This window comes from Sphaerodactylus townsendi, linkage group LG04, assembly GCF_021028975.2.
Source record: "Sphaerodactylus townsendi isolate TG3544 linkage group LG04, MPM_Stown_v2.3, whole genome shotgun sequence".
Lineage (NCBI taxonomy): Eukaryota > Metazoa > Chordata > Lepidosauria > Squamata > Sphaerodactylidae > Sphaerodactylus > Sphaerodactylus townsendi.
In genome coordinates this window covers 138932409-138955221 of record NC_059428.1, presented here as the reverse complement: position 1 = coordinate 138955221, position 22813 = coordinate 138932409, and the positions used below count along the sequence as shown (strand labels likewise).

The window sequence follows — 22813 nt, the reverse complement described above, 5'->3', positions numbered from 1 at the left end:
TTGTACAAGCCAGGGCCAAAGCATGCCTGGGACCAGCAATTATTTTTCCGGGTTACTCAAAGAATAAAGAGTCCCCAATTAAAGAGGTCTGGACGCAGAATAAAGAAAGGAGTTTCAGAGGATTGTCAGTTCAAATAGTCTGTAAACATGGGGGTGTATGTTAACAGATCTATTAATACATCAGGGTGTTGTGTGGTTTCCGGGCTGTATGGCCGTGTTCTAGTAGCATTTTCTCCTGATATTTTGCCTGCATCTGTGGCTGGCATCTTCTGCTGGCGAAAAGTCAGGAGAAAATGCTACTAGAACACGACCATACAGCCCGGAAACCACACAACACCCCAGTGATTCCGGCTGTGAAAGCCTTCGACGATATATGAATACATAACATATTCAGGAGCAAGGCATACTTGAAGGTAGCAAACCAAGCTAGGAACTAAAGGATAATATCTGATGCAAGACAAAGGCTAGATAATTATACATATGAGAAAGTTGCAGTCTCTAGTTCTGCTGGTTGTGGTGGGTTTTCCGGGTTGTGTGGCCCTGGTGTTTCCAACAGAGTCCCGCAGTAGACAAGAGGAAGTAAGATCATTTTGTGTGATTTTGTCATCATCTAACTTGTGTGAATGCTCCTGCTTTGTTTCAGATTTCTGCCTGTTTTCGGATTTTTGCAAAACAGAGTAAATGGATCGCACAGCAAGTGAAGACGGTTTGAAAATGTTTCAGGCTAGAGAATTATTTAAAAAGGGGTTGGTTTAAAAAGTTTTGGGACTGGAAATAAAACGTTTTTGGAAAATAAGGGGGGGAAACATAGGCACCGCTCAGAGCCCTTCGGGGGTAGGGCGGTATATAAAACTTAGAAATAAATTTTAAAAAATAAAATCATATTGCTTATGGGATGTCCCATCCTGTTGATTGTATGTAACCAACGCTGCATGATCTACTGTGAAGGCAGTTTATAATAATGTAAATTTTTTAAAATTAAGAAGCCAAGGCACACGGGGGGAGTGGGAGTGGTGGGGAATGCTGGAGTTCTGTTCCTGTTCCCTACACCTGATTTCGGCTTTACAAATGTACACTGGCAGAATTTCACCAGCGCTGTGGATGGGAATGCACCAAATAGGTGCCAGTGGGAGGAAAGTTGGCCTGGTCGTTCCCTTGTTGATTGTGACACTGACTATAAAGAGGAGAGTCTGCAGATTCTGGGGATCTAGAGCAGGGCCTAGCCGCCACTTCCTAGTGCCACACTGGCCAGCGTCTCTCTACAAGGAACCCCATGCGACTGCAAGGCTGTCTGCCACCTGCATCTTCTGCAGGACTGTGTGGTCCTGTTACCTTATGCGGCCCGGTGTCCACAAAGGGGCTTTGGCCATTGGCTGCCTTGGGATGTCACTCCAGCTTTATCAGCCCGCCCCAAAACAATTTTGCAAACAAAACGGAGGGGGTGTGGGAAATGTAGTCTTCAGCTGCTCAGACAACATGACACACTTCAAGGATTGACCCAGCTGTGCGAGTGCGACACAACCAGTCCTACCCGGGGAGGGAGGAAGAATCTGTGTGCCCACTTGGGAAGTGGCAGATGCCAGGTGAGAACACCAACTCCAAGGGGGGAGGGAGATCCCTGCAAAGACACCCCCAGGGAAAATGGGAAATGGCCCTTTTCCAAGAGATGAGCGCTGGGGCCCATCGGTTGGCCACTGGCCTCTTAGTGCCCTCACAGGACACGCCTTCCCTTGCCCCCGCCCCCCATTGCTCCCTGGGCACTGCCCTCTTGCGTCTCCAGGGCTGTTTCTCGCTTGCTCCCACATCTTCTTCCTCTGGAGTTGCCATTTCAAAAGGTTCCTTCAGTCACCATCCTTTTTCTTCTGCCTCCCAGAGCCAGCGTGGTGTAGTGGTTAAGAGCAAGTGCACTCTAATCTGGGGAACTGGGTTTGATTCCCTGCTCTGCCACTTGAGCTGTGGAGGCTTATCTGGTGAACTAGATTAGCTTGTGAGCTCCTACACACGCCAGCTGGGTGACCTTGGGCAGTTCTTCGGAGCTCTCTCAGTCCCACCCACCTCACAGAGTGTTTGTTGTGGAGGAGGGAAGGGAAAGGAGTTTGTAAGCCCCTTAGTCTCCTTGCAGGAGAGAAAGGGGGAGGGGTATAATTCCAAACTCTTCTTCTTCAGTCGCCATCATTTTTCTTCTGCCTCCCCCCACCCACCCAATGTTGGGTTCTACACTCAGAGGGGTTGTGCCTCCTTGCCCACACCCTTCCCGGGGGGGGGGGGGGCAGAAGAAAGAGCCTCTCAAGCAGCAGTTGCGGGGAGCGAGAGGCCATTCTGACCAGCTGTGCTGTCTGTGTTGCCCCCAGATGTGAACGCTCAGCAACATCCCCCCCCCCAACTTCCCTGACCCCCTTGCCACATTCTCTGGGCCAAGGCCTCCAAGGGTTGTTTCCAAGGCAACCAACAGGTGCAGGAGGGATGGCTGGCTGCCCTCCTCCTCCGCCCCCACCGCTCTCTCAGCTGGGGGCGCTTTGGCCTAGCTCCCTTCCACAAAGTCTGAGGGCAGCCAGCCCACTCCAAAGCACCACCCTAGAGGGGAAAAGATGAGGCAGTGGATGAAGGACAGGTGGAGGGGGCACCACCCTATCCAGGAGGGATGGCAGAGTCCTTCAAGTGCAAAATGGCTGCTGGGCCAAAGCCCTGAGAGCTGCCCTGGAGGTTGGCCATGTTGTTTCTGACTGGAGGAGGGGGCTGCAGCTATGCAAGCAGGGGGGCGGGGGGGGGGGGGCTCTGCCTGGTTCCCTTGAACCAGAGGACTCCCGAGTGCAGCAAAGACCTTTCTCTGGATTCTCCGTAGAGGATGTGTTTTTGCTGTTGAATTGAAGTAACTCACTTAGCTGGGCATGGGGGGAGGGGTGTTTGTCCCCATCCTGCCATTCAGTTCTTTTCCCCGGCAGCTGAGGGAAAAGCTTTGCCGCTCACTCTCGGGAAGGCCCCTCAGCTCCAAACCAACCTGCACGCAGCCTTTTAAACATCCCACAGAAACCACATCGGTCTTTTTTGAAAAAATAATTTTTGCTCCATGATCAGTTCATTTTTGGTGCGGATTAAATCCTTCCTAACGGACTGCCTGTGCAACAGCTTGGGCCGAGGCAGGTGGCCACGCAGGCCTCGTGCTGGGCTGTGCGGGGGGGGGGGGAGATTTGGGCCACAGTCTCACATGTGACATGGGGCCCATGCCTGGGTGGTCCTCAGAGGAGGCTCCCAGTGGTCTGGCTCCCCCCCTGGATCTGCTGCAACCCTCCCCCCCGCCCCAGGCGCCAGCCCCCAGAGAGGAGATGCTGGAGCCAGCCAGCCACAGGATCTTTCCTGAGCTGAGTGTTGCACAGGAACAGCCAAATTCTGTGGTTTCAAGAGAAAGCGCCCAGCCCAAGCAAGAACTATTTCCACCCACCCTCAATCTTACTACAGAAATTAGATTTTCATGAGATAAAAGCTCTCGGCCTGAGACTGAGTGTTATTAACGGAATCTTCTCCAGGAAGCCTGAGGAAGAGGCAGAATCTGCAGAACTTTTCTGACCAGCTGGCTCTTATTGGGGGGCTAGAAGGTAAGGACAGTCTCTGGAAACACTGGGCCATTACTGACCCATGGGTGATAATATGACATCATGACATTTAGGAGGCAAGACTGTGTTTACGGGGTACTTTGCCGTGGCCTTCCCCAGTCATCTACGCTTCACCCCCTGCAAGAAAATGTTGACGGAGAGAAATTTTTCTCTCTTTCTCACAATACTAGAACTAGGGGGCACTCATTGAAAATGCTGGGGGGAAGAATTAGGACTAATAAAAGGAAATACTTCTTCACGCAACGTGTGATTGGTGTTTGGAATATGTTGCCACAGGAGGTGGTGATGGCCACCTGGATAGCTTTAAAAAGGGCTTGGACAGATTTTAGGAGTGGAGGAGAGGAAGCTCTAGATTCTCCATGGCTAACCAATCTTGATCCTCCTTGATCTCAGATTGCAAATGCCTTAGCAGACCAGGTGCTCAGGAGCAGCAGCAGCAGAAGGCCATTGCTTTCACATCCTGCATGTGAGCTCCCAAAGGCACCTGGTGGGCCACTGCAAGTAGCAGAGTGCTGGACTAGATGGACTCTGGTCTGATCCAGCAGGCTAGTTCTTATGTTCTTCTTATGTTCTTAAGCTGGGTGCTCGTTTGACTGACCCCAGAAGGATGGAAGGCGGAGTCAACCTTAAGCCGGCCTCTTGAAACTGACTTCCATTGGGTCGAACTCAGGTCACGACCAGCGCTTGGACTGCGGGGCTGCAGCTGACCGCTCTGCACCTCAGGGCTGCTGGGACCTCCCCCAAATCTGCAGATGCTTGCGGGTTGCTTGGGGGTCCACATCTGCAGCACTCTTGTGCAACTGGACACTGAGGGGCCAGCCCCACAGCCAGACTGGCCCGGGGCCTTTTGGTCGGTGTGGCATTCCAGATCTGCCCCTTCCCAGTGTGCCTCAGCGCCAATGGCATCCTGGGGTCAGGTGGAGGGGGTGAGGGGAGCAGGCACAGAGGTAGGGTGTTCCATTCCCAAATAACCTGACCGTAGCAAGACCTGCTTCCAGCCATTTAACAAAGAGAAACAATCTTTATGGGGGGTTTTGCCCTCAACAAAATCTTGCCAGAGACCAGCCAGATTCAAGAGGATCTCCAGCCCCTATCTTGTCCAGGAGGGTCAGCAATTCAGTCCGAGAGCTCTTGAGGCTCGTGCCAGCTCTACTGCAGAGTCCAAATGCCACCGGGCAGTTCCCGCGGAGAACCCTGGCAGCTTTCAGAAGGCAGCTGGTCGGGGCTGTCTCTTCCTGGCCAGCAAACCCCACCCTCCACCAGCCCCCTCCCCACTCTTCCACAAACTGCTTCAGAGGAGGCCTGGTGCCCTCTCCCACCCCACCCACTTCGTTCAAAGGCGGGGCACACTTCAGGAAGGCCCCCAGGGAAGCCAAGGGGCAAAGTCTCTCCCCTCTGCCTCTGCCCACACAGAAGCAGTTGGGCCCTGGAGCTGCTGCCCGTTGGCCCTGCCACAGGGGGCACCAGAGATTCAGCAGGAAAGCGGGGAGGGGGACCAGAGGAGCAATGGAGAGGCTGCCACTGAGACCCACGGCAGCTCACATGCCTGTAACCCCCCCATTGTTGTGGAAGCTGTGGTGGCTGAGGCTGGTGTTCCCATGGACCACCCTGTCCATGGTCTCCAGGGCTGGCGGCAGAGGCTGGCGCTGGGTTCCCATGGCAGATCTGGTCCTTCGGACAGTGGAGGCTGCAGAAGGGAAAGACGGGTGTTCTGGTGGTGCGGCTGTTTCACCTGGCCTGCCCAGAGTCCAGGGAGAAGCGTTCAGGTGAGGAAGAAATCTTACAGGCATAGGGTGACATGTAATTGAAATCTGCTATGGCCGAGCGGACCCTCTCCATCCGGAGCCCAGAAGGGGGCCGGGGGGACTTCACACCTGCAGCGAGAGAAAAGAAATGCAGACACGGGTCCAGCCAGCATTATCTGCAGGGAGCAGGATTCGCTTCCAGGGTCTCAGGCAGATAAGAGAAGAAGAAGAGTTTGGATTTATATCCCCCCCTTCTCTCCTGCAGGAGACTCAAAGGGGCTTACAATCTCCTTCCCCTTCCCCGCTCACAACAAACACCCTGTGAGGTGGGTGGGGCTGAGAGAGCTCCGAGAAGCTGTAACTAGCCCAAGGTCACCCAGCTGGCGTGTGTGGGAGTGTACAGGCTAATCTGAATTCCCCAGATCAGCCTCCACAGCTCAGGGGGCACAGCTGGGAATCAAACCCGGTTCCTCCAGATTAGATACACGAGCTCTTAACCTTTGCCCAGAGATGCCAGAGACTTGAACCCAAGACATCTGGTGCATTCAGCCTCTAGTCAAAGCCTTTGCTCCAGTCTGCAGAGGCGTTCTGTTCAGACCTCACCCCAAAAGGCAGCCAGAGCTGGGGACTCATATGGCAAAGCGAATATTTCACCTTCCTACCTGGGCTTCAAAGCGCTTGATGCTTCCTTACAAAAGCCCTACACGAGAGTCCGATAGGATGAAACCCCTGTCATCGAGGGAGGACCAAGTGACCAGCCTAAGGGCCCCATTTTGGGTGTCAGAATGCCAAAGATGTCTGCAGAGGCTCCAAAAGGTTGGGGGCCCCTGGGTTAGGGACAGATCCTTCTGCTTTGTTCAGGTGCCACCTTTGGAAACCCCCTTCCTCGTCAGCTAGCCACCATGCTGTAGGCTGTAGCTGCTGCCTGGAGGTACAGGCTAGCCCCATGGGGGGGGGCTCCTTTACCCCCACCAGACGCTCACCTAAGAATTCCTTCTGCACAGCCAGAGTCCGCTCCGCCACTTGAGCGTTGACCCGGCCTTTGTAGAGAACGCCATTCATGCCCAGAATGTCCACCTCAGCCTAAAAAGAGACCAGACATGTAGGGGCCGAAGGCAGAGATCTGTGCAGATGGCCGCTTTTGCCAGTCAGGGCTCACCTGCAGCTGCCCACTTCCGTGACTTCCAGGAAGGATCGAACAGATTTGTGGAAGTCTATCAGGACAGCACAACTAAAGCCTCCAGGTTCAGAGGCAGTACACTTGGAGACAAGCTATAGCGCCACAACTTTCCTGCCTTGTTTTCAACCTGAATAGCCCAGACTGGCCTTCTGCTCTCATCAAACATGGGAAGCTAAGTGGGGTGGGCCCTGGTCAGTACTTGGATGCAAGACCAGCAACAAAGTCCAAGGCTTGGGGTGTGGTGGGTTTTTCGGGCTGTCTGGCCGTGTTCCAGTAGCATTTTCTCCTGATATTTCACCTGAATCTGTGGCTGGCATCTTGCTTTACTACCATCAGATCCTCTGAAGATGCCAGCCACGGATGCAGGTGAAATGTCCGGAGAAAATGCTACTGGAACACGGCCATAAAACCTGGGAAACCCACCACACCCTGGCGATTCCGGCCATGAAAGCCTTCAACAAGACAAACTCCAGAGTCGCTATGCAGAGGCTGGCAACGGCAAACCACCTCCGAACGCCTCTTGCCTGGAAAACCTCTGGAGGGGTCACCATAAGTTCAGCCTGCGGGCTCTTGCCTTCCCCCCCCCCCCCCCCCAGGAGAGCCCTGCCAGGTCCCAGCTGGAAGGCCAAGTCGTGGCCTCCTCAGGCCTGGCCCAGCCAAACACTCCCGAAGTCGTGGCATTCCCCAAACCGCCAGAGCCTGGGCCCAGCTGCTCCTTCCGTCTCAGACTCAGAGGCCCCCCGGGCAGCTCACGTTGTCGTAGGTGAGAACGGTTGGGTCTCCGTAAGGGTACTGGGTAGCAAAGTCCCGGGACTTGGACATTCGCTTGATGGTGCACACTTGGTGGTGGGCTTGGCACTGCCAGCAGGTCTGGGGGGGCTGGTTGCTGCTGTCCTCATTTGTCTCCGGGTCCCTGAAGAAGCAAGCCATGAGAAGAATGGTAGGCACTGGGGCACGTTGCCCAAAGGGCCACCCAGAGTGGGCAGGGGGACAAAATGACTCACAGAAGAGAAGAAAAGAGAGTAGCGCCAGGTGGGAGCAGGAAGAAAGGAGGAGTAGTTTGGATTTATACCCCCCTTTCGCTCCTGCAAGGAGACTCAAAGGGGCTTACAATCTCCTTTCCCTTCCCCCCCACAACAAACACCCTGCAAGGTGGGTGGGGCTGAGAGGAAGCCTCCGAAGAACTCAGTGATTCTAATGCCTTAAAGAGTCACCCCAGCTGCCATGTGTTGGGAAGTGCACCAAGCTTAATCTTGGTTCAGCCTAGATAAGCTCCTCTCCCCCACAGCTCAAGCGGCAGAGCGGGGAATCAAACCCGCTTCTCCAGATTAGAGTGCACCTGCTCTTAACCACTACACTATGCTGTGATGGCCACCCAAAGGAGCCCTGGAAAACAAGACTGGTGGCTTAAGCCACACGTGGGTGGGCTGAGTCTAGCATCGCTTCCCCCAGGCAGATTTTGAACAGCCTCAGACAATGAATTCTTCCCCAAGTCTGGCCGTGTCTGGAACCACCAGCTGACGCCATGCCCACAGTTGCCCCTCACATTTTCTGCTTCCGTGCCAGGTACTCGTAGCCGTTGGCGCTGGCAGGCCGAGGCCTCAGCGTGGCTTTCCGGACCGTGATCAGGTGCCTGTGAAGCAGGAAAGGGGTGGGATGGAGGCGGCCGAGCCCAAGGTCCCCACAGCCGCCTCGCCTCCCCCTGCAGTGGTACTCACGGCCCAGTCATCATGGTCACTGGCCGGTCGCAGGATAGGCACTTCACTCTCTCAAAGAGCTGCCTGCAACACACAGACCAGCACTGCTCACGAGGGGGAGGGGGGCCACGTCCCTGTCGGCTGCACGCTTTGCAGGAAAGCCCCTGGCGAGGCCCCGTGACCCAAGGACAGCTGTGGCAGTCCCAGAGGTGGGGGGTGGATCAACAGCAGCAATTCTCACAGGTCTCCTGAGAGTAGGTTACTACTAATTCAATTTGGCTGTGTGCCGAGAGGGGAAGCATTGGCCACTAAATTTGGGTGATTTTGCCACGTGATTTCTTGGCCTCAGTTGTGCCCTCCCTCCTCTCAGCAGTGGCATACCAGAACTTGAAACTGTCTAGCAGGAGGTGCATGACATGCCAAGTGGGCAGCCTGTGCCTTGCATGCATTTGTTGTTTCCGCCTCCAGAAGGAATGCCCCACCCCCAAAATGCCCGGCCATGCCCCCGTCGTGCTCCACCCAGCCCCATTGGCGCTACACCACAGTTTGAATCCCACCACCATGGGAACCTGTTACTAAAATGTTTGGATCCCACCACTGGGCAGTCCCCTTCCATCTCACCTCATGAGAGAAGCTGGCCAAGAGGCCAAGTATGCTTCTCCCCCACCCCCACCCCATCACAGGAGAAGACGGCAGACACCCAGTATCTCTGGGGCCTGAGGAAGAACAATGGGGGGGGGGGGGCTATCTGCAGACTCTGTAGAGCTGGAAGGGGCCACACAGGCCATCCAGTTCAGCCCCTGTTCAAGGCAGGATCAGCCTAGACTAGAGCAGGGGTAGGGAACCTGTGGCTCTCCAGATGTTCAGGAACTACAATTCCCATCAGCCTCTGTCAGCATGGCCAATTGGCCATGCTGGTAGGGGCTGATGGGAATTGTAGTTCCTGAACATCTGGAGAGCCGCAGGTTCCCTACCCCTGGACTAGAGCATCCCACACCAGTGTGGGTCCAGCCACTGCTTAAAGATTGCCAGTGAGGGGAGATCACCACCTCCATGGGCACCCAGTTTCACTGGTGCACATCTCTTAGGGCACAGGTGTCAAACTCGCGGCCCTCCAGATGTTATGGACTACAGTTCCCATCATCCCCTGCCAGCACTATGCTGGCAGGGGATGATGGGAACTGTAGTCCATAACATCTGGAGGGGCCACGCAGTTGCCTGACACCTCAGTGTTCCTTAGTGTAAAAAAGTTTCCCCTCAATCTCCAGTGTGAGAACCCTTTTCTGCCCATCATTTATAGCCGTTCTTGCGAGTCCTGCCTCTGCTGCCAACAGGGGACAGCTCCGGCCCTCCTCCGAGCATCAGCCCTTCAAACGCTCCAAAGAGAGCCAATAGCCCCCCCCCCTCCAGATGCGGAACATTACGCCCTGCAACAGAAGGCGGCCAGTGTACGGTTTAAGCCCCTGACCAGGCAGAGCTGCGCACTTCACTTCTTGAAACCAGCGCTTGCTTATTGACATCAAAGCCGGGGCTCCTAGCTCAGGGAAACTTCTTGGATGAAGTGCCACGCTACCACTCCAGCTGCCTTAAGCCGAGGGGGGGGTCCAGGAGCCATGCGCGGTCCGCCAGCTGTGGGAGGCAAAGAAGAGCCCGGCCAGGGGTTGCCAGGGCTGGCCTCAGGTGGGGCAGGTGGAAAGAGGCTGAGGAGCCAGCCTGCAGGTGTCACTTCATGAGCCTCAGCCAGCCTTTTCTCCCTTGCTCTGCCTCAGGTGGAGGTGCTCCAGGGGCATTCTGCTGCCAGGGGAAAGGGCTGCGGGGCACCACATGAGGAAGGTAGGCATTGGGCATGAGGAGCAAGGGTGGGAGGGGAGACTCCATGGGTGAAGTGGGTTGGGAAGGAAACTCTCTGCCCAGGACACCCCTCCCCCCAGATCCATAGCTGGCCTGGCTCTGCAGAGCAGGTGGCCAGTGGTAACCTGGGCTGCTCAGGATGGGGCAACCGCCGTCCCCACCTTGCAGTCCATGTCAGTAAAGAGCTTCTCCAGGGCCCTCTGCCAGTCCTTGTCCTGGAGGGACATCTTCTGCAGCAAGTCCTGCATCATCTCGCTCAGCTGGGCGTGTGGCTGGCCGTAAGCCTCAGCTCCACGTGGAGCTCACTTTGGCCTCCCAGGCGCCTCTTGTCCAGCTTTCTGAGGGAGGCCCAGCGAGGAGTGGAGGGCAGATCCTGTGGGAGCCACCAAGCCACGGGCTGCCTCCAGGGCCTCCAGGGACAAAGTGCAGAGGTCGCTTTCATTGCGAGGGGTGGGCGACAGAGACCAGTCTCCTGGGGGGAGGCTCTGTGTCACCAGTGAATGGGGAGGGGGCGTGATGCAAGGGTGGGGAACGCTTCATCCTTGAGCCACTGGCACAGAAGTGTCTCTGCACCCTTCCTTGACACACGTGGCAATGCTTGAGTGGGTATCAGCTCTAGGTCAGAAAGCGGCACGTGGACCTAGAGCCCCTGAAGCTGTGGACCAAGGAGCTGAGAAATCTTAAAGACCCCCCCCCTACACACACAATCACAAACAAGGAGCCAATCTGCAGGGTCTCACTCACCACATTCATCTCCTCCCGGATAAGGGCCTTGTCGGCTTTTGTGATGTCCAGTTGTTCCAACATATTTTGTATGTGTTCTCTTGGAGAGCCGGCCTGAAACCCAGGGGTACACACCAGTTTGTCTCTCCCTTGAGGCGGGCAGATTTCCTTAGACTTTCTTTCACACAAACAAGTGCATGGCTCATGACCGCCCCAAGCTCCATTGACGGAAAGGAGTTTCAACAGGCCTGCCGAACTCCCCACCTTGACCAAGCACTGGGGTCATATAAGCTGAGGTGCATGCAGGGGTACACAGACACATGCTTAAACAGTGGCAGAGACCCTCCTGACACAGCCCAGCACACTGTGGGTGCTCAAACACCAAGTGATTTTCACCCCCCTAACCAAAAGTTTACACATACTGGAATTTTTTCCCCCCAAGTTCAGAAAACAAAAATCTCAGCTTTTACAATTGGACAATTTTGTTCCAAAATCAAAGCAGCATTATTATGTTCCACATTGCCAGATCCAATAATTCACACCCTAGGGTGTTCTGGGTTTTCTGGGTTGTATAAACGTGTTCCAGTAGTGGCATTCTCTCAGCGGCCCGAAACTTCAGGAGATTCTCCTATCGGAACACGGCCATACAACCCAGAAAACCCACAATAGTGATTCCAGCCGTGAAAGCCTTTGACCATACAATTCACACTTTGTTTTTCTAGAAATTCTACACACCGGTGCCTCTTCGGCCAGCCCTGTTCCAGAGGAGGAATGCTGAACGCCACCCATGAGGGAAGTTTTTTCAGGTTTTTTAATTGTAAGGGTGGATGATGAGCTCTACAGCATCAGCCAAACACACTGCCTTAATTACTCAACTTCAGTGCTCAGCTTGCCAATCTGCCCCTTTGCTCCCAGGAAGACCTAGCAGGACCAAAAGGCGTACACACACACACACGGCTGGCACCACCTCAGCAACTAGAGTTCAGAGGTGTATTGAGGTTCCATTTAGACACCATGCTGATAGTTTGTGCTCGCCGTCTCCCTGATTATTTCCCAGTTTCCTTTGCCCTTCTCACAGCGGCTCAAGCCCCTCGGCAACACTAACCCACTCTGGTTGGCCCCTTCAGGTGTTGCCTGCCCTGGAATGAGGATTGGCCAAACCAGAGGGGGTTCCTTCCCAGTGACCCCTGTAGTCGACACAGGCCTGCGCTTGGGAGCTCCAACCAGGGGGCCCCTCCCCGGCTCACCTGGATGTTGGACGAGTTCCTCTTCACCTTTTCCACTGCCCTCTCCAGGGCCTCATATTGTTCTTTCAGCTTCGGGATCTCGTCCAGGATGCCTTTCAGGGATTCCTTCCTCTGAGGGGAGCAAGCACAGACAGCCGCTGAGTGCCCCCTCGTCTTCACTTCACACCCAGCTGGGGGCCCAAGAGCTCCGTCCCCCCCCCCACACTTTTCCCTTGTGAGGACAGGCTGGGGGGCTGGGTGAGATCTGTTAGAATATTTGGCATCTTTTATGCAAGTAAATTGCAGGAGTGAGGTAGTTGCACCATTTGGCCACTGTGCAGGGCAGCTGGGCAGTTAATTGGTTGATTGTGGATGACCATCAAGGCCGCCTCTTATGTGGGAGTGGCAAATTTAACAATGCTGTATTTTTTTCCTTATTTGCTTGTTGTGTGAGCTTGTTTGCTTTCCGGTGCTTTTTAGCACAGGACTATTTTGTCTTCCTCTTTTGTAAGTACATATTTTGCAGCCTGACTTTTTATACTTAGAACTTTACTAAAGGATAACTCTTTTTATAGCTCTGCTGTGTTTTGTTTTTTTTCTCTGCTAAAGAGCTGGGTAGTTTCAGTTCTTCTAGCAAGATCTGGCCAGCCGCAGGGGAGAACCATGCTGAAATGGTGATGCGCTGGCGCTGTGGGCCTCCCTCTGGTGGCACAAGGGTTTCATTTACAACTCAAAGGTTGGGTCTCAGTGGGAATTTTCTCCCGCTTCACAAGGGTTTCTAATTACAACTTTTTAAAAAAGGTTTTACATTTTTCTTGTTTTCTCCCACGGAATGTGGCTTGGCTGGTTTGTTTGAGCCGCCTGGAGCCAGCAATGAGGGAGTGGGTTGGTTTGCCCCCCTCCTTTGCTAGGGTAGCTCCAATTATTATTATCATCATCATCATCATCATCATCATCATCATCATCATCATCATCTTTATTTATTTATTTATTTATTTATTTATTTATTTATTTATTTGAAGGGCTCAGGGCGGTGTACAGTATAAAACATCATATATAAAATCATACATACAATTTAAAACAGTTATATCCTAAAACAGCGTCCCACGAAACCCTTATGCAACCCTCCCAAAAAGAATAATGGGTCCCGATGGTATTAGGGACCCATTTGGAGCAGAGGGGAGGGGGCTGGGGCACCCTCAGCGGCTGGTCTCTCCAAAGTTGGACAGCATCAGATCTGTGGCAAGGAGAGAGAGAATCATGGATTTGGAAGAGACCACCAGGGCCATGAAGTCCAACCCCCAGCCATGCAGGAACACACCGTCAGAGCACTCCCACCATCCAGCCTCTGTTCAAAAATCTCCACAGAAGTAGAGTCCACCACACTCCGTGTATTCCTGCCCTGACTGTCAGGAGGTTCTTCCTAATGTTTAGGTGGAATCTCTTTTCCTGTACATTAAATCCATTACACCTTGTCCCAGTCTCTAGAGCAGCAGAAAACAAGCTTGCTCCATTGTCAACGTGACAGCCCTTTCACATGTACTGTTTCACATTTCCCCATCCTATACCTGTGCATTTCATTTTTTTCCTGCCAAAGTGTAGTATCTTTCATTTATATCTGTTGAAATTCATTTTGTTAATTTTGGCCCAGCTCTCTGATCTGTCCAGGTCATTTTGAATTCTGACTCTGTCCTCCGGAGTATCAGCTACCTCTCCTGATTTGGTGTCATCTGCAGATTTGATCAGCATGCCCTCTATTCTATCATCCAAGTCGTTGGTAAAAATATTGAATCACACTGGGCCCAGGACCAAACCCTGCGGCACCCCACTAGTCACTTCTCTCCAGGGTGAAGAGCAGCCGCTGATGAGCATCCTTTGGGTTCGGTCAGTCAGCCAATTACAAATGATGACCAAGCCCACCCCAGTTCTGTGATCCCCCTCCTGTCACCTGCAGGTCGCAACTCTCCAGGGAATTCACACGCTCCGTCAGTGATGTCAGCGATGTCGTTTCCATCCCGTCATCACCCACGATTTCAGAAGGTTCTGAAAACACAGAAGGAACTCGGAATGGGTCATTGGAGGGAATGCGAGAAAATCAGCGCCGGTTCAGACAAGAAGCAGGAGTCCCACGGGGTTCCAGAGATCTGATTCGGAAAGGGACCAGTGTGTGAGCAAGAAGGACCCAGCCTCCCTCCCCTGGCAAGCCTGATGGGGCCTGGGAGACCCTCTATTTGCTCCAGGGGCCATTCAAACTGGTGGGTCCTATTCAAACTGGTGGGTCAGGGAAGAAGGGTCTCCCAGCACATGTGGGATCCAAAGTCTTTATGGAGAACACAAAATGTTGCATCATGTGAATCAGCGCTAAGAGCCTCCTTGAGCATGCGCAGAAAGCATTTCCTTAGTGCTGTCTCAGGGGAAAGGACTGGCCCACTGACCCTTCTTCCAAGACCTTTGAGGCAGGGCTTCTCCATGTTCTGATTGCTGGGTCCAAATGGGGCAAGCTTAGCCGGCTGTCAACTCTGCCCCCTTGTCCATCAGAGATTCATCCCCACTGGATGGTGGGGGAGGGTTGTTCCTGCCTTCGCCCCCCACCCCCTGAACCCGGCCCCCTCACTTGGCTGCTCAGCTTGGCACTTCAGCTTCTTCTCCAGTGAAGTGACTCGGGTCGCAAGTTCCTTGTGCTGCTCCGGCAGCTGCCCCAAAGAAGCCAGCATCTCCTTGGACAATCTGTCTGTGGCCTCCTTCTCCATCGCTGGAAAACTCTGCAACAACACAAGTGCACGTGCCCGCACACACACACGCACACACACACACACACACACACACATACACACACAGACTCTGAAGAAGGGCATTTGGTGAAAGCCGCACCCAGAATGCTCTGCAAACACCCCCACCCCGGCCCCACTTCTTCCTTAAGACTTTCTCCAGAAAGAAAGGACCTGGCTAGGAGGCTAGGTAAACCAGCCAACCTTCCACACTGGAGAGAAGCAAAGTCTGCCAGCCACCAATTCATCCAATCTTCCCTGCTCCACACCTCAGTACTTTCTGGATGCTGCAAACTGCCTGTCAGGGAGACTGAATCTAGTTGATTGAGATGCGTTTCTAGATCAATTTAATTGCTACAAGATATATGTAACCAGCCTGCTATATGTTACCATCACTGTTCTGGGACATTCTTTCCTTGATCTTTGCTTTATGGCTTCATATGCCGAGTAGATAACTAGGCTCACCCCTGACACTTTTGGTTTCATGGGAAACGGAATTGTTTCCGTTGTCCTGTGGGGGCAGGAGGCCAGGTGGCTTTATCTCTACCTATCGCTGACCTTGGGGTGCCTGAGCTCCAAACTAACTCTTTCTCACATTCTTTGGGATAATGGGAGGGGGGGACTAACATAGGATAAAGAGGGCAGTTGGGCCCATGACTACTTCTGCCAGGGCTGGGACAACTCCTGGTTGGGTGAAATTAGACATTTCCAACTACTGCCATTATTCGAACAGAAAGATTCCAACTTTCAAAGCCATGTTCCTCCACGACAAGGAATCAGGGCATCAAAGAGCATCGGGCCCACTCCAATCACCAGTGCTCCAAAGAGCCACTTTTCCGCAGGCCCCTAATCACAGCCCGGCTCACCTTGCCCTGGAGTCTTTCACAGAGAGTGCCCCACTGCACCAGGTCAGACAAGACAGGCATCGAGCTGGTCTTTGCCTTCATAGAGTTCTGCAGCCAGAGAGGAGGGAAGAGGGAGAGAATGCGGATGAAGAAGAGTCATTCCCACGTTCCCAGGCCAGCTAACGGCTGAAGCCCGTTTCCACTCTTTCCGGTTCTGTACTGTCCCCCAGACCATGCTCCGGTTGCGGCTCCAGGGCATTTCCCTCTGGTGCCTCCTCTTGCGATTGTTTTTACCTCTCCGGTTCTGTCCTGACAGCCCCCCCTCCACTTCCTTCTCTTCTCCTCCTGATGCTGTTCCTGCTGGGTGAGACCCCCCCCCCCCCGCCCCAAGTATGTGCAGCACCTGGCATGCCAAGAGGGAACATGCCATGTTCAAACAACAGCCACTCTTGGTGGCAGGAGGAATGACAGCAAAAGGGAGAGTTAGAATCATAGTCAGAAGAGACCCGCAAGGGCCATCCAGTCCAACCCCCTGCAATGCAGGGACACACAATCAAAGCACGCCTGATAGGTGGCCATCCAGCCTCTCTTTAAAAACCTCAAAGAAGGAGACTTCACAACTCTTCAAGGCAGTGAATTCCACTGTCGAACAGCCCTTACTGTCAGGAAGTTTTTTTCTGTTGTTTAGGTGGAATTTCTTTTGCTGCACCTTGAATCCATGACTCCTGGTCCTAGCCTCTGGATGAGCAGAAAACAAGCTTGCTCCCTCACCAACATGGTAAAAGGTAAAGTTTCCCCTTCAGTCGTAGGTGTTCGACTCCCTGGAATTTTCCTGAAAACAGTGATTTTATAAACCAAACCCTCTTTTGTGGGGTAGTTTGCCATTGCTTTCCCCGACTATTCTTTACCCCCTAGCTATGAGCTAGGTACTCATTTACCAACCAAGGAATGGATGGATGGCTGAGTTGACCTTGAGTCAGCTGCCAGGATATCTGACCCACAGGGGGCTCGAACTCCTGACCATGTGAGTGGCAGTCCAAGCACTTATCCACTACATCACGCGGCTCCTCCACCAACATGACATCCCTTCAAACTGTCAAACCTGGCTATCATGTCACCGCTTAACATTCTCTTCTCCATAGAATCATAGAGTTGGAAGAGACCCCAAGGACCACCAAGTCCAACCCCTCTGCTATGCAGGAACACACAATCGAAGCACCCTTGACAGATGGCTACCCAGCCTCTGCTTAAAAACAAGGAAGGAGACTCCACCGCCCTCCAAGGCAGTGTATTCTGCTGTCAAACAGCCCTCACTGTCAGGAAGTTCTTCCGGATGTTTAGGTGGAATCTCCTTTTCTGTACTTTGAACCCATTATTCCTTGTTCTCTGGAACAGTCAAAAACAAGCTTGCTCCCTCTTCAACATGACATCCCTTCAAATATTTAAGCATGGCTATTGTGTTCCCCCTTAACCTTCCCTTCTCCAGACGAAACATACCCAAGCTCCCTAAGCCGCTTCTCGTAGGGCACAGGTGTCAAACTCGCGGCCCTCCAGATGTTATGGACTACAGTTCCCATCATCCCCTGCCAGCATCATGATGGCAGGGGATGATGGGAACTGTAGCCCATAACATCTGGAGGGCCGCGAGTTTGACACCACTGTCGTAGGGCATGGACTCCAGACCTTTGACCATTTGGGTTAGGGTTAGGATTGTGGGAAGGGGAGGAAGGTTTGGAGGTGGAGGGGAACAGTTGTTCTGTGGAGCCCACTAAAGGGAATCATCTGGAACCACAGCAACCCCCCGACACTCTTCACAAAAGCAGAGCGATCCCCACAGAATGATTCTGCAGACAGGGAGGACATCCAGCCTTGCTGAGTGTGCTGAGGAAGAAATATTTAATCCGCATTGAGTTTGGGATTATAATATTTTTGCAAAAACAGGCACTGGGAGGGAGAGAAGAGGGCAGACGCAAGGCCCTGGAGACCACCGAACCTCAGGAGGAAAGGCTGAGGGACTTGGGGATGTTCAGTGTGGAGAAGAGGAGACTGAGGGGGACATGATTGTCCGCCTGATGTATTTGAAGGGCTGTCGCTCAGAGGAGGGAAGAGAGCTCCTCCTGTTGGCAGCAGAGGGTAGGACTCGCAGTCATGGGTTTACATTATGGGCAGAAAGATTCCGACTGGATATTAGGAAGAAATCATTACAATGAGAGCAGTTCAGCCATGGAATCGGTCGCCTAGGGAGGGGATGAGCCCCCCCCCCCCCCCCGGCAGTTTTCAAGCAGTGGCTGAATGACCAGTGGTCTGGGATGCTCTAGTTCAGATGTGTCCAACTCTGATGCTTCAGATGTTTGTGGACTACAATTCCCATCAGCTCCAGCTGGCCAATTGGCCATGCCAGCAGGCGCTGATGGGAAACTGTAGTCCATGAACATCTGAAGCGCCAGAGTTGGACACCCCTGCTCTAGGTTGATTCTGCAATGAGCAGAGGATTGGACTAGATGGCCTCTATAGCCCCATCCAGCTCTAGGATTCTAAGACAGGAGATCTGGAAGTGGAGTGCCAAGTGAGGAAGATACGCTCCCAGAGGGGTCACGACTCAACAGACCTTTGGGGAGGAGAGGGGGGCTTAGAAGGCGGGCGAGCCCTAAAAGGAGCTTAGGAGGGGTGGGAAGCTGACCCAGAGGTGGAAGCGGTCCTAGCAAGGAAGAGGCTGCGTTCTTTGGCTCCAGGACATCAGGCCCAAGAAGCGCCGATGGCCCACCTGCCCACTTGGGGTCAACTCACCAATTGCTGCTGGAGCTCCTGAATCACCTTGGCCTGACCATCCATCTGTCCAAGCTGCTGCAGCATCTTGTCTATGTCCAGCTGTGAAGAAGAAGGAGGAGGAGGAGGAGGAGGAGGAGGAGGAGGAGGAGGAGGAGGAGGAGGAGGAGGAGTGGTTTCATATTCTTGCCAGGCTCCTGGGCTTGGCTTCTTTCTGCCCCCCCGCCCCCCCCTCCCCGAAGCTTTTGGAGAGTTTGGCATGTCCAGTTGAAGCAAACGCCCCATCCAGCACAGCCAGATCATTCTTGAGGGGGGGAAATAAATAAGGCATTAAGAAGAAGAAGATAAGAGTTAGATTTATACCCCCCCCCCCTTTCTCTCCTGTAAGAAGACTCAAAGGGGCTGACAATCTCCTTTCCCTCCCTCCCCCACAATAAAACCCTGGGAGGTAGGTGGGGCTGAGAGAGCTCCAAAGAACTGTGACTAGTCCAAGATCACCCAGCTGGCATGTGTTGGAGTGAACAAGCTAATCTGGTTCACCAGCTCAAGCGGCAGAGCAGGGAATCAAACCCGGTTCTCCAGATTAGAGTGCACCTGCTCTTGACCACTACACCACGCTGGCTCTAGACAAGGGAGGGGCTGAGTGGGCTGGAGCCTGCATGCGCATGCAGCATGCCCATTCAGACAGCAACAGCTGGACCCAACTTGTCTGCTCTCTCTGAAAAGGTTTGTTTTTGCACTTGGAAAGCTGGTTGGCCCGCAAGTTGCGTGTGCAACAAAGACTCAGGAAGTTTACTGTTGACCGACCAGTCAGCCTTCCGATGGTGTTTGCACGAAACCAGGAGGGTAGCGAGAGAAAGAACTGCCACGGCTGCTTTTGCCCTCCCGGCAACCCTGTGGGACAGGTTAGGCTGGGGGGGTGTGACTGGCTGAGTTTGCCCAGAGAGCTTCCACAGCTATGTGGGATTCGAACCCAGGTCTCCCAGATCCTAATCTGGCTCTCTAAGCCTTACACCAAGGGTGGAAAACAAGCCCCCGGTCCTCCAGCAAACAGCCAGATGGCGTCTGTGAATACCTTACAACTCGTCTGGAGTTTAAATACTACTCGAAAGGGGGGTATCTTCTCTTGGTAGAGAAAGAAAGACAAGTTGGATAACATAAAGAGCCAAGAGTTACGATCAGTGAGCCAGACAACAACCCTGACAGGCATAATTAGGAGTTTTGAATAAATGCGGGGCCAGGAATTAAGAATGATTGAAGACCTCTAGATAACATGTCACTCGCAGAGCAACGAATCCTGCGCTACGGAGGTACACTCTGGGGCCCCACATCCAATGAGCTTGCCCGTTTTCCTTGGGGCTTCCTGGTGGCGGGGGGAGGGGGGGTGCAACTCACTTTCTCAAAGGTGCCTTTCATGTTCTCCAGCTCTTGCTTGAAGTTCTCGGTGCTGACTTTCAGGGCACAGATGTTGCTCAGCAAATCCTGCAGCGTGTTCATGGCCTACGTGGGGCAGGGAGGGAAGAGGACAGCGGCTGCGATCCGGCTCAGAGCCCAGCAGTTGAGTGCCAGGCCCAGCAGCAGCAGCGGCCCAGTCAAAGGCTCTCCGATGCCAGAGACAGAAAATCCAGGTGGCACCCTGGGGGGCTCCTGGGCATGGTCAGGGGGCACACTTGACCCCCAACCCTTTTTTGTCATCACCCAGCAGTGGACTTATGGCAACCCAGTAAGGTTTTCTGGGCAAGAGATATTCAGAGGTGTGTCGCCCTCGCTTGTCTCTGCGTAGTGACCCTGAGCTCGCTTGGTGGTCCTCCACCCAAATACTGACCAGGGCTGACCCTGCTTAGCCTCTGAGATCAGGCTATCCTGGGCTATCCAGAAAGGGCTACGCTTGGACAATCCCCCACCCCCCACCCGTACTATGATTCTACAAAGGTTATACAACTGCCTTCGTCTATCATCCAGATGTCGACAGAGTAAATTTGGATCCAGGATACAGAGAAAAAGGTACATCCCAATTTCTTGACTTAGATCAGGGGCACACAACAGACTGACGGGGTTTGGGGCGGAACATTATCCTGAAAATCTGATATTTGGCAAATGGAAAGTCTGGATACGTCAGAATGGAACTGCCCACAATAACTAACCGGAAGAGGCAAACCAGAGGCAGCTTCGTCAAGGGCCTGGGAAATGGAGGGGACAGTCAGAGAATACTGTGGCAGGGACAAGAAAGGGACAGTAACCCTTCTGTCCACTGCCCCACATCACCAGTCCCGCTAACAACATCCAACATACGAATCACCAATTTGGCTTTAAAAGATCTGGGGGTGCACTGGGGGGCAGGGTGGACAGAGTGACCGCAGGAGACTCAGGCCAGGGAAACATGGAGGGGGAGGCGAAGCCAATCACATCAGGACTTAATTCACATCGTCCTGCAAGCGGAGGGGCCTTGTGGGAATCTTGGGGCTCTGTAGTAACCATCTTTACCACTACATCACATCTTCGCTCTGAACACCAAACGGGGAAGGGGGGGGACGCAGGTGTCCTGGACCCAAAAGGGAGGGAGGAGATGCTTCCTTCCTCCAAAAGGAGGGGCCCTCCACCCTCCCCTACCTTAGTCATCCCTTCCTCGTTTATTTCCATCTTCTTCTTCAGCTGCATCAGCTGCCACATGTCCTGGGCAGGCTGGGCAAAGGTGCCGGCCTCGGTGCGCGACAGCAGCTCGGTTGTGGTGGGCGTATCATTCAAGAAGAGCAACTGCTTCTCTATGGAGATGATTCTCTCGTGCATCTGGTGGAAGATGGAGCTGGTTCTCCTCAAGGACGTGTCCGTTTGGGACGGGGATTTGGGGACGGAGCTTCTCGGGGGCGGCTTGATAAACTCCAGCTCCTCCTCGCTGACTTCTTTCTGCACGTCTTGCAGGTTGAAATGCTGCAGCATGCTGTGCAGCAAGAAATGGAGGGCATTGAAGTTGACGTTGCCCAGTTCAGGGGTCCCGATGGCCAAATTGACCAGCTCGCCAAAGGTGACCCTCTGGCTCATCTTCCTTCCGGCTGTTGGGACTGCAAGAAGGAAAGTCCTGCCCGTGTGAGGACGCAAAGCTCCGCCGGTTGCCTTAGCGACAGGACTGTAACACAGCCTCCTGATACTCCTGGAGCCGAGAGGTCACCACCATGGGAGAGTGGCTGGTCTGAGGGCAGCAGCAGCCGTCAGCTCCGAGTTCTGCCGGGCATGGAAAGTTTCTGCTGGTTGCCAGGAAACCCTGGAACACCGGGAGATCCAGAAGGCGGGCGGGGTGGGGACTCTGCAGGGCTGGTCATGAATGGGGTGAGTCACACACGGCATTCCTTGGCCCGGTGCCACTTAGACCAAGTCCATTCCGGGCCAAGGGAAGGGGGCAGCTCTTCTGCAGAGGGATGGGAGGCCCTGGGGGTAGCCGACGGGAAAGCTGTGTGCCTGGGAGGGGTCCTCTTTGAGTCAAGCTGCCTGTCAATCAGAACTGCTGAAAAGGGCCTTGGCTGAAGTGGCCAGAGTCTTAATTCCACTTCGCGGCTACATTCTGATTCTTTCGCAGCTGACACCTCTTTCTAACTTCAGCTGGCAAAAAAAATGCAGACTATTCGCAGGCCAGACTCTAATCTGGTGAACCAGGTTTTTTTTAATCCGCTCCTCTACAGGAAGCCTGCTGGGCCCAGTCACAGCTCTCTCTGAGCCCATGTTGTGGGGAGGGTAAGTTACTTTAAGACTCCTTATGATACAGAAAAGCTGGGTTTTAAAAACAACACTTCTTCCTTCCTGTCTTTAAAGTCCAACTTCGGGCTTTTTCGCACACCAGGTTTGCTCTGGAATTAATGCAATCCGTAGCGACATCCTGACCTTTTTGTTGCCGTTTTGTCACTTGACATCATTCACACAGCACTCGGTTGATACGGATCTTCTTCTTGCTCCAGAAACCCCGGTGGTTTGCATTGTCGCGGAATGCAATACAAATGGGAGTTCTGATTGGCTGCTGGCCCGTCCCAGGGCGTGTTGTGTGTAACGCTTGGCCCCCATCATCACATTGTCACGCTGTGACGTGACCACGTGATGACGACACTCCAATGTTCCCATTGGCTACCATAACCTCATGAAATCTCGCGGTGAGTGTGACGACATCTCGTCACCATTGGCTATCGATCGCCCGTGTTCTCGCGATAACAACTTCGCGGTCCAGCCACCTCCTCTCCTCGTGCTCCTAGACTCTGCCTTTACTTCGTGCTACCTCCTGGCAGTTATGTCGTCTACTCGGGGGGTTGACTGGTCAGCTGAGGAGGTGGAGACGACGCTCCAGGCAGTGAAGGACAGGGGGGCCGCGCCCATTCTAATGGGCAGCAGAAAGGCCCCCAATAGAAAGATTTACGTGGG

The 22813-nt window shown here is 53.6% G+C and overlaps 2 protein-coding genes across 2 annotated transcripts; both read right to left on the bottom strand.

Annotated features, from left to right (window-relative positions):
* Positions 1-4612: 4612 nt before the first annotated feature.
* Positions 4613-9783, bottom strand: LOC125431601 (uncharacterized protein C16orf96-like). The gene is made up of 7 exons (XM_048494555.1): positions 9724-9783; positions 8255-8317; positions 8083-8169; positions 7290-7449; positions 6340-6439; positions 5396-5485; positions 4613-5298 (listed from the first exon to the last, which is right to left on the bottom strand). Exons 2-7 carry the CDS (start codon positions 8266-8268, stop codon positions 5150-5152), a joined length of 600 nt encoding a protein of 199 aa, XP_048350512.1. The 5' UTR covers positions 8269-8317; positions 9724-9783; the 3' UTR covers positions 4613-5149.
* Positions 9784-10094: 311 nt separating this feature from the next.
* Positions 10095-21631, bottom strand: LOC125431600 (uncharacterized protein C16orf96 homolog). Its single transcript, XM_048494554.1, has 9 exons — positions 21023-21631; positions 19808-19912; positions 18434-18514; positions 15668-15754; positions 14648-14795; positions 13982-14076; positions 12055-12165; positions 10829-10905; positions 10095-10422 (listed from the first exon to the last, which is right to left on the bottom strand). The coding sequence occupies exons 1-8, from the start codon at positions 21449-21451 to the stop codon at positions 10834-10836; spliced, it is 1128 nt and encodes a 375-aa protein (XP_048350511.1). The 5' UTR covers positions 21452-21631; the 3' UTR covers positions 10095-10422; positions 10829-10833.
* Positions 21632-22813: the final 1182 nt, after the last annotated feature.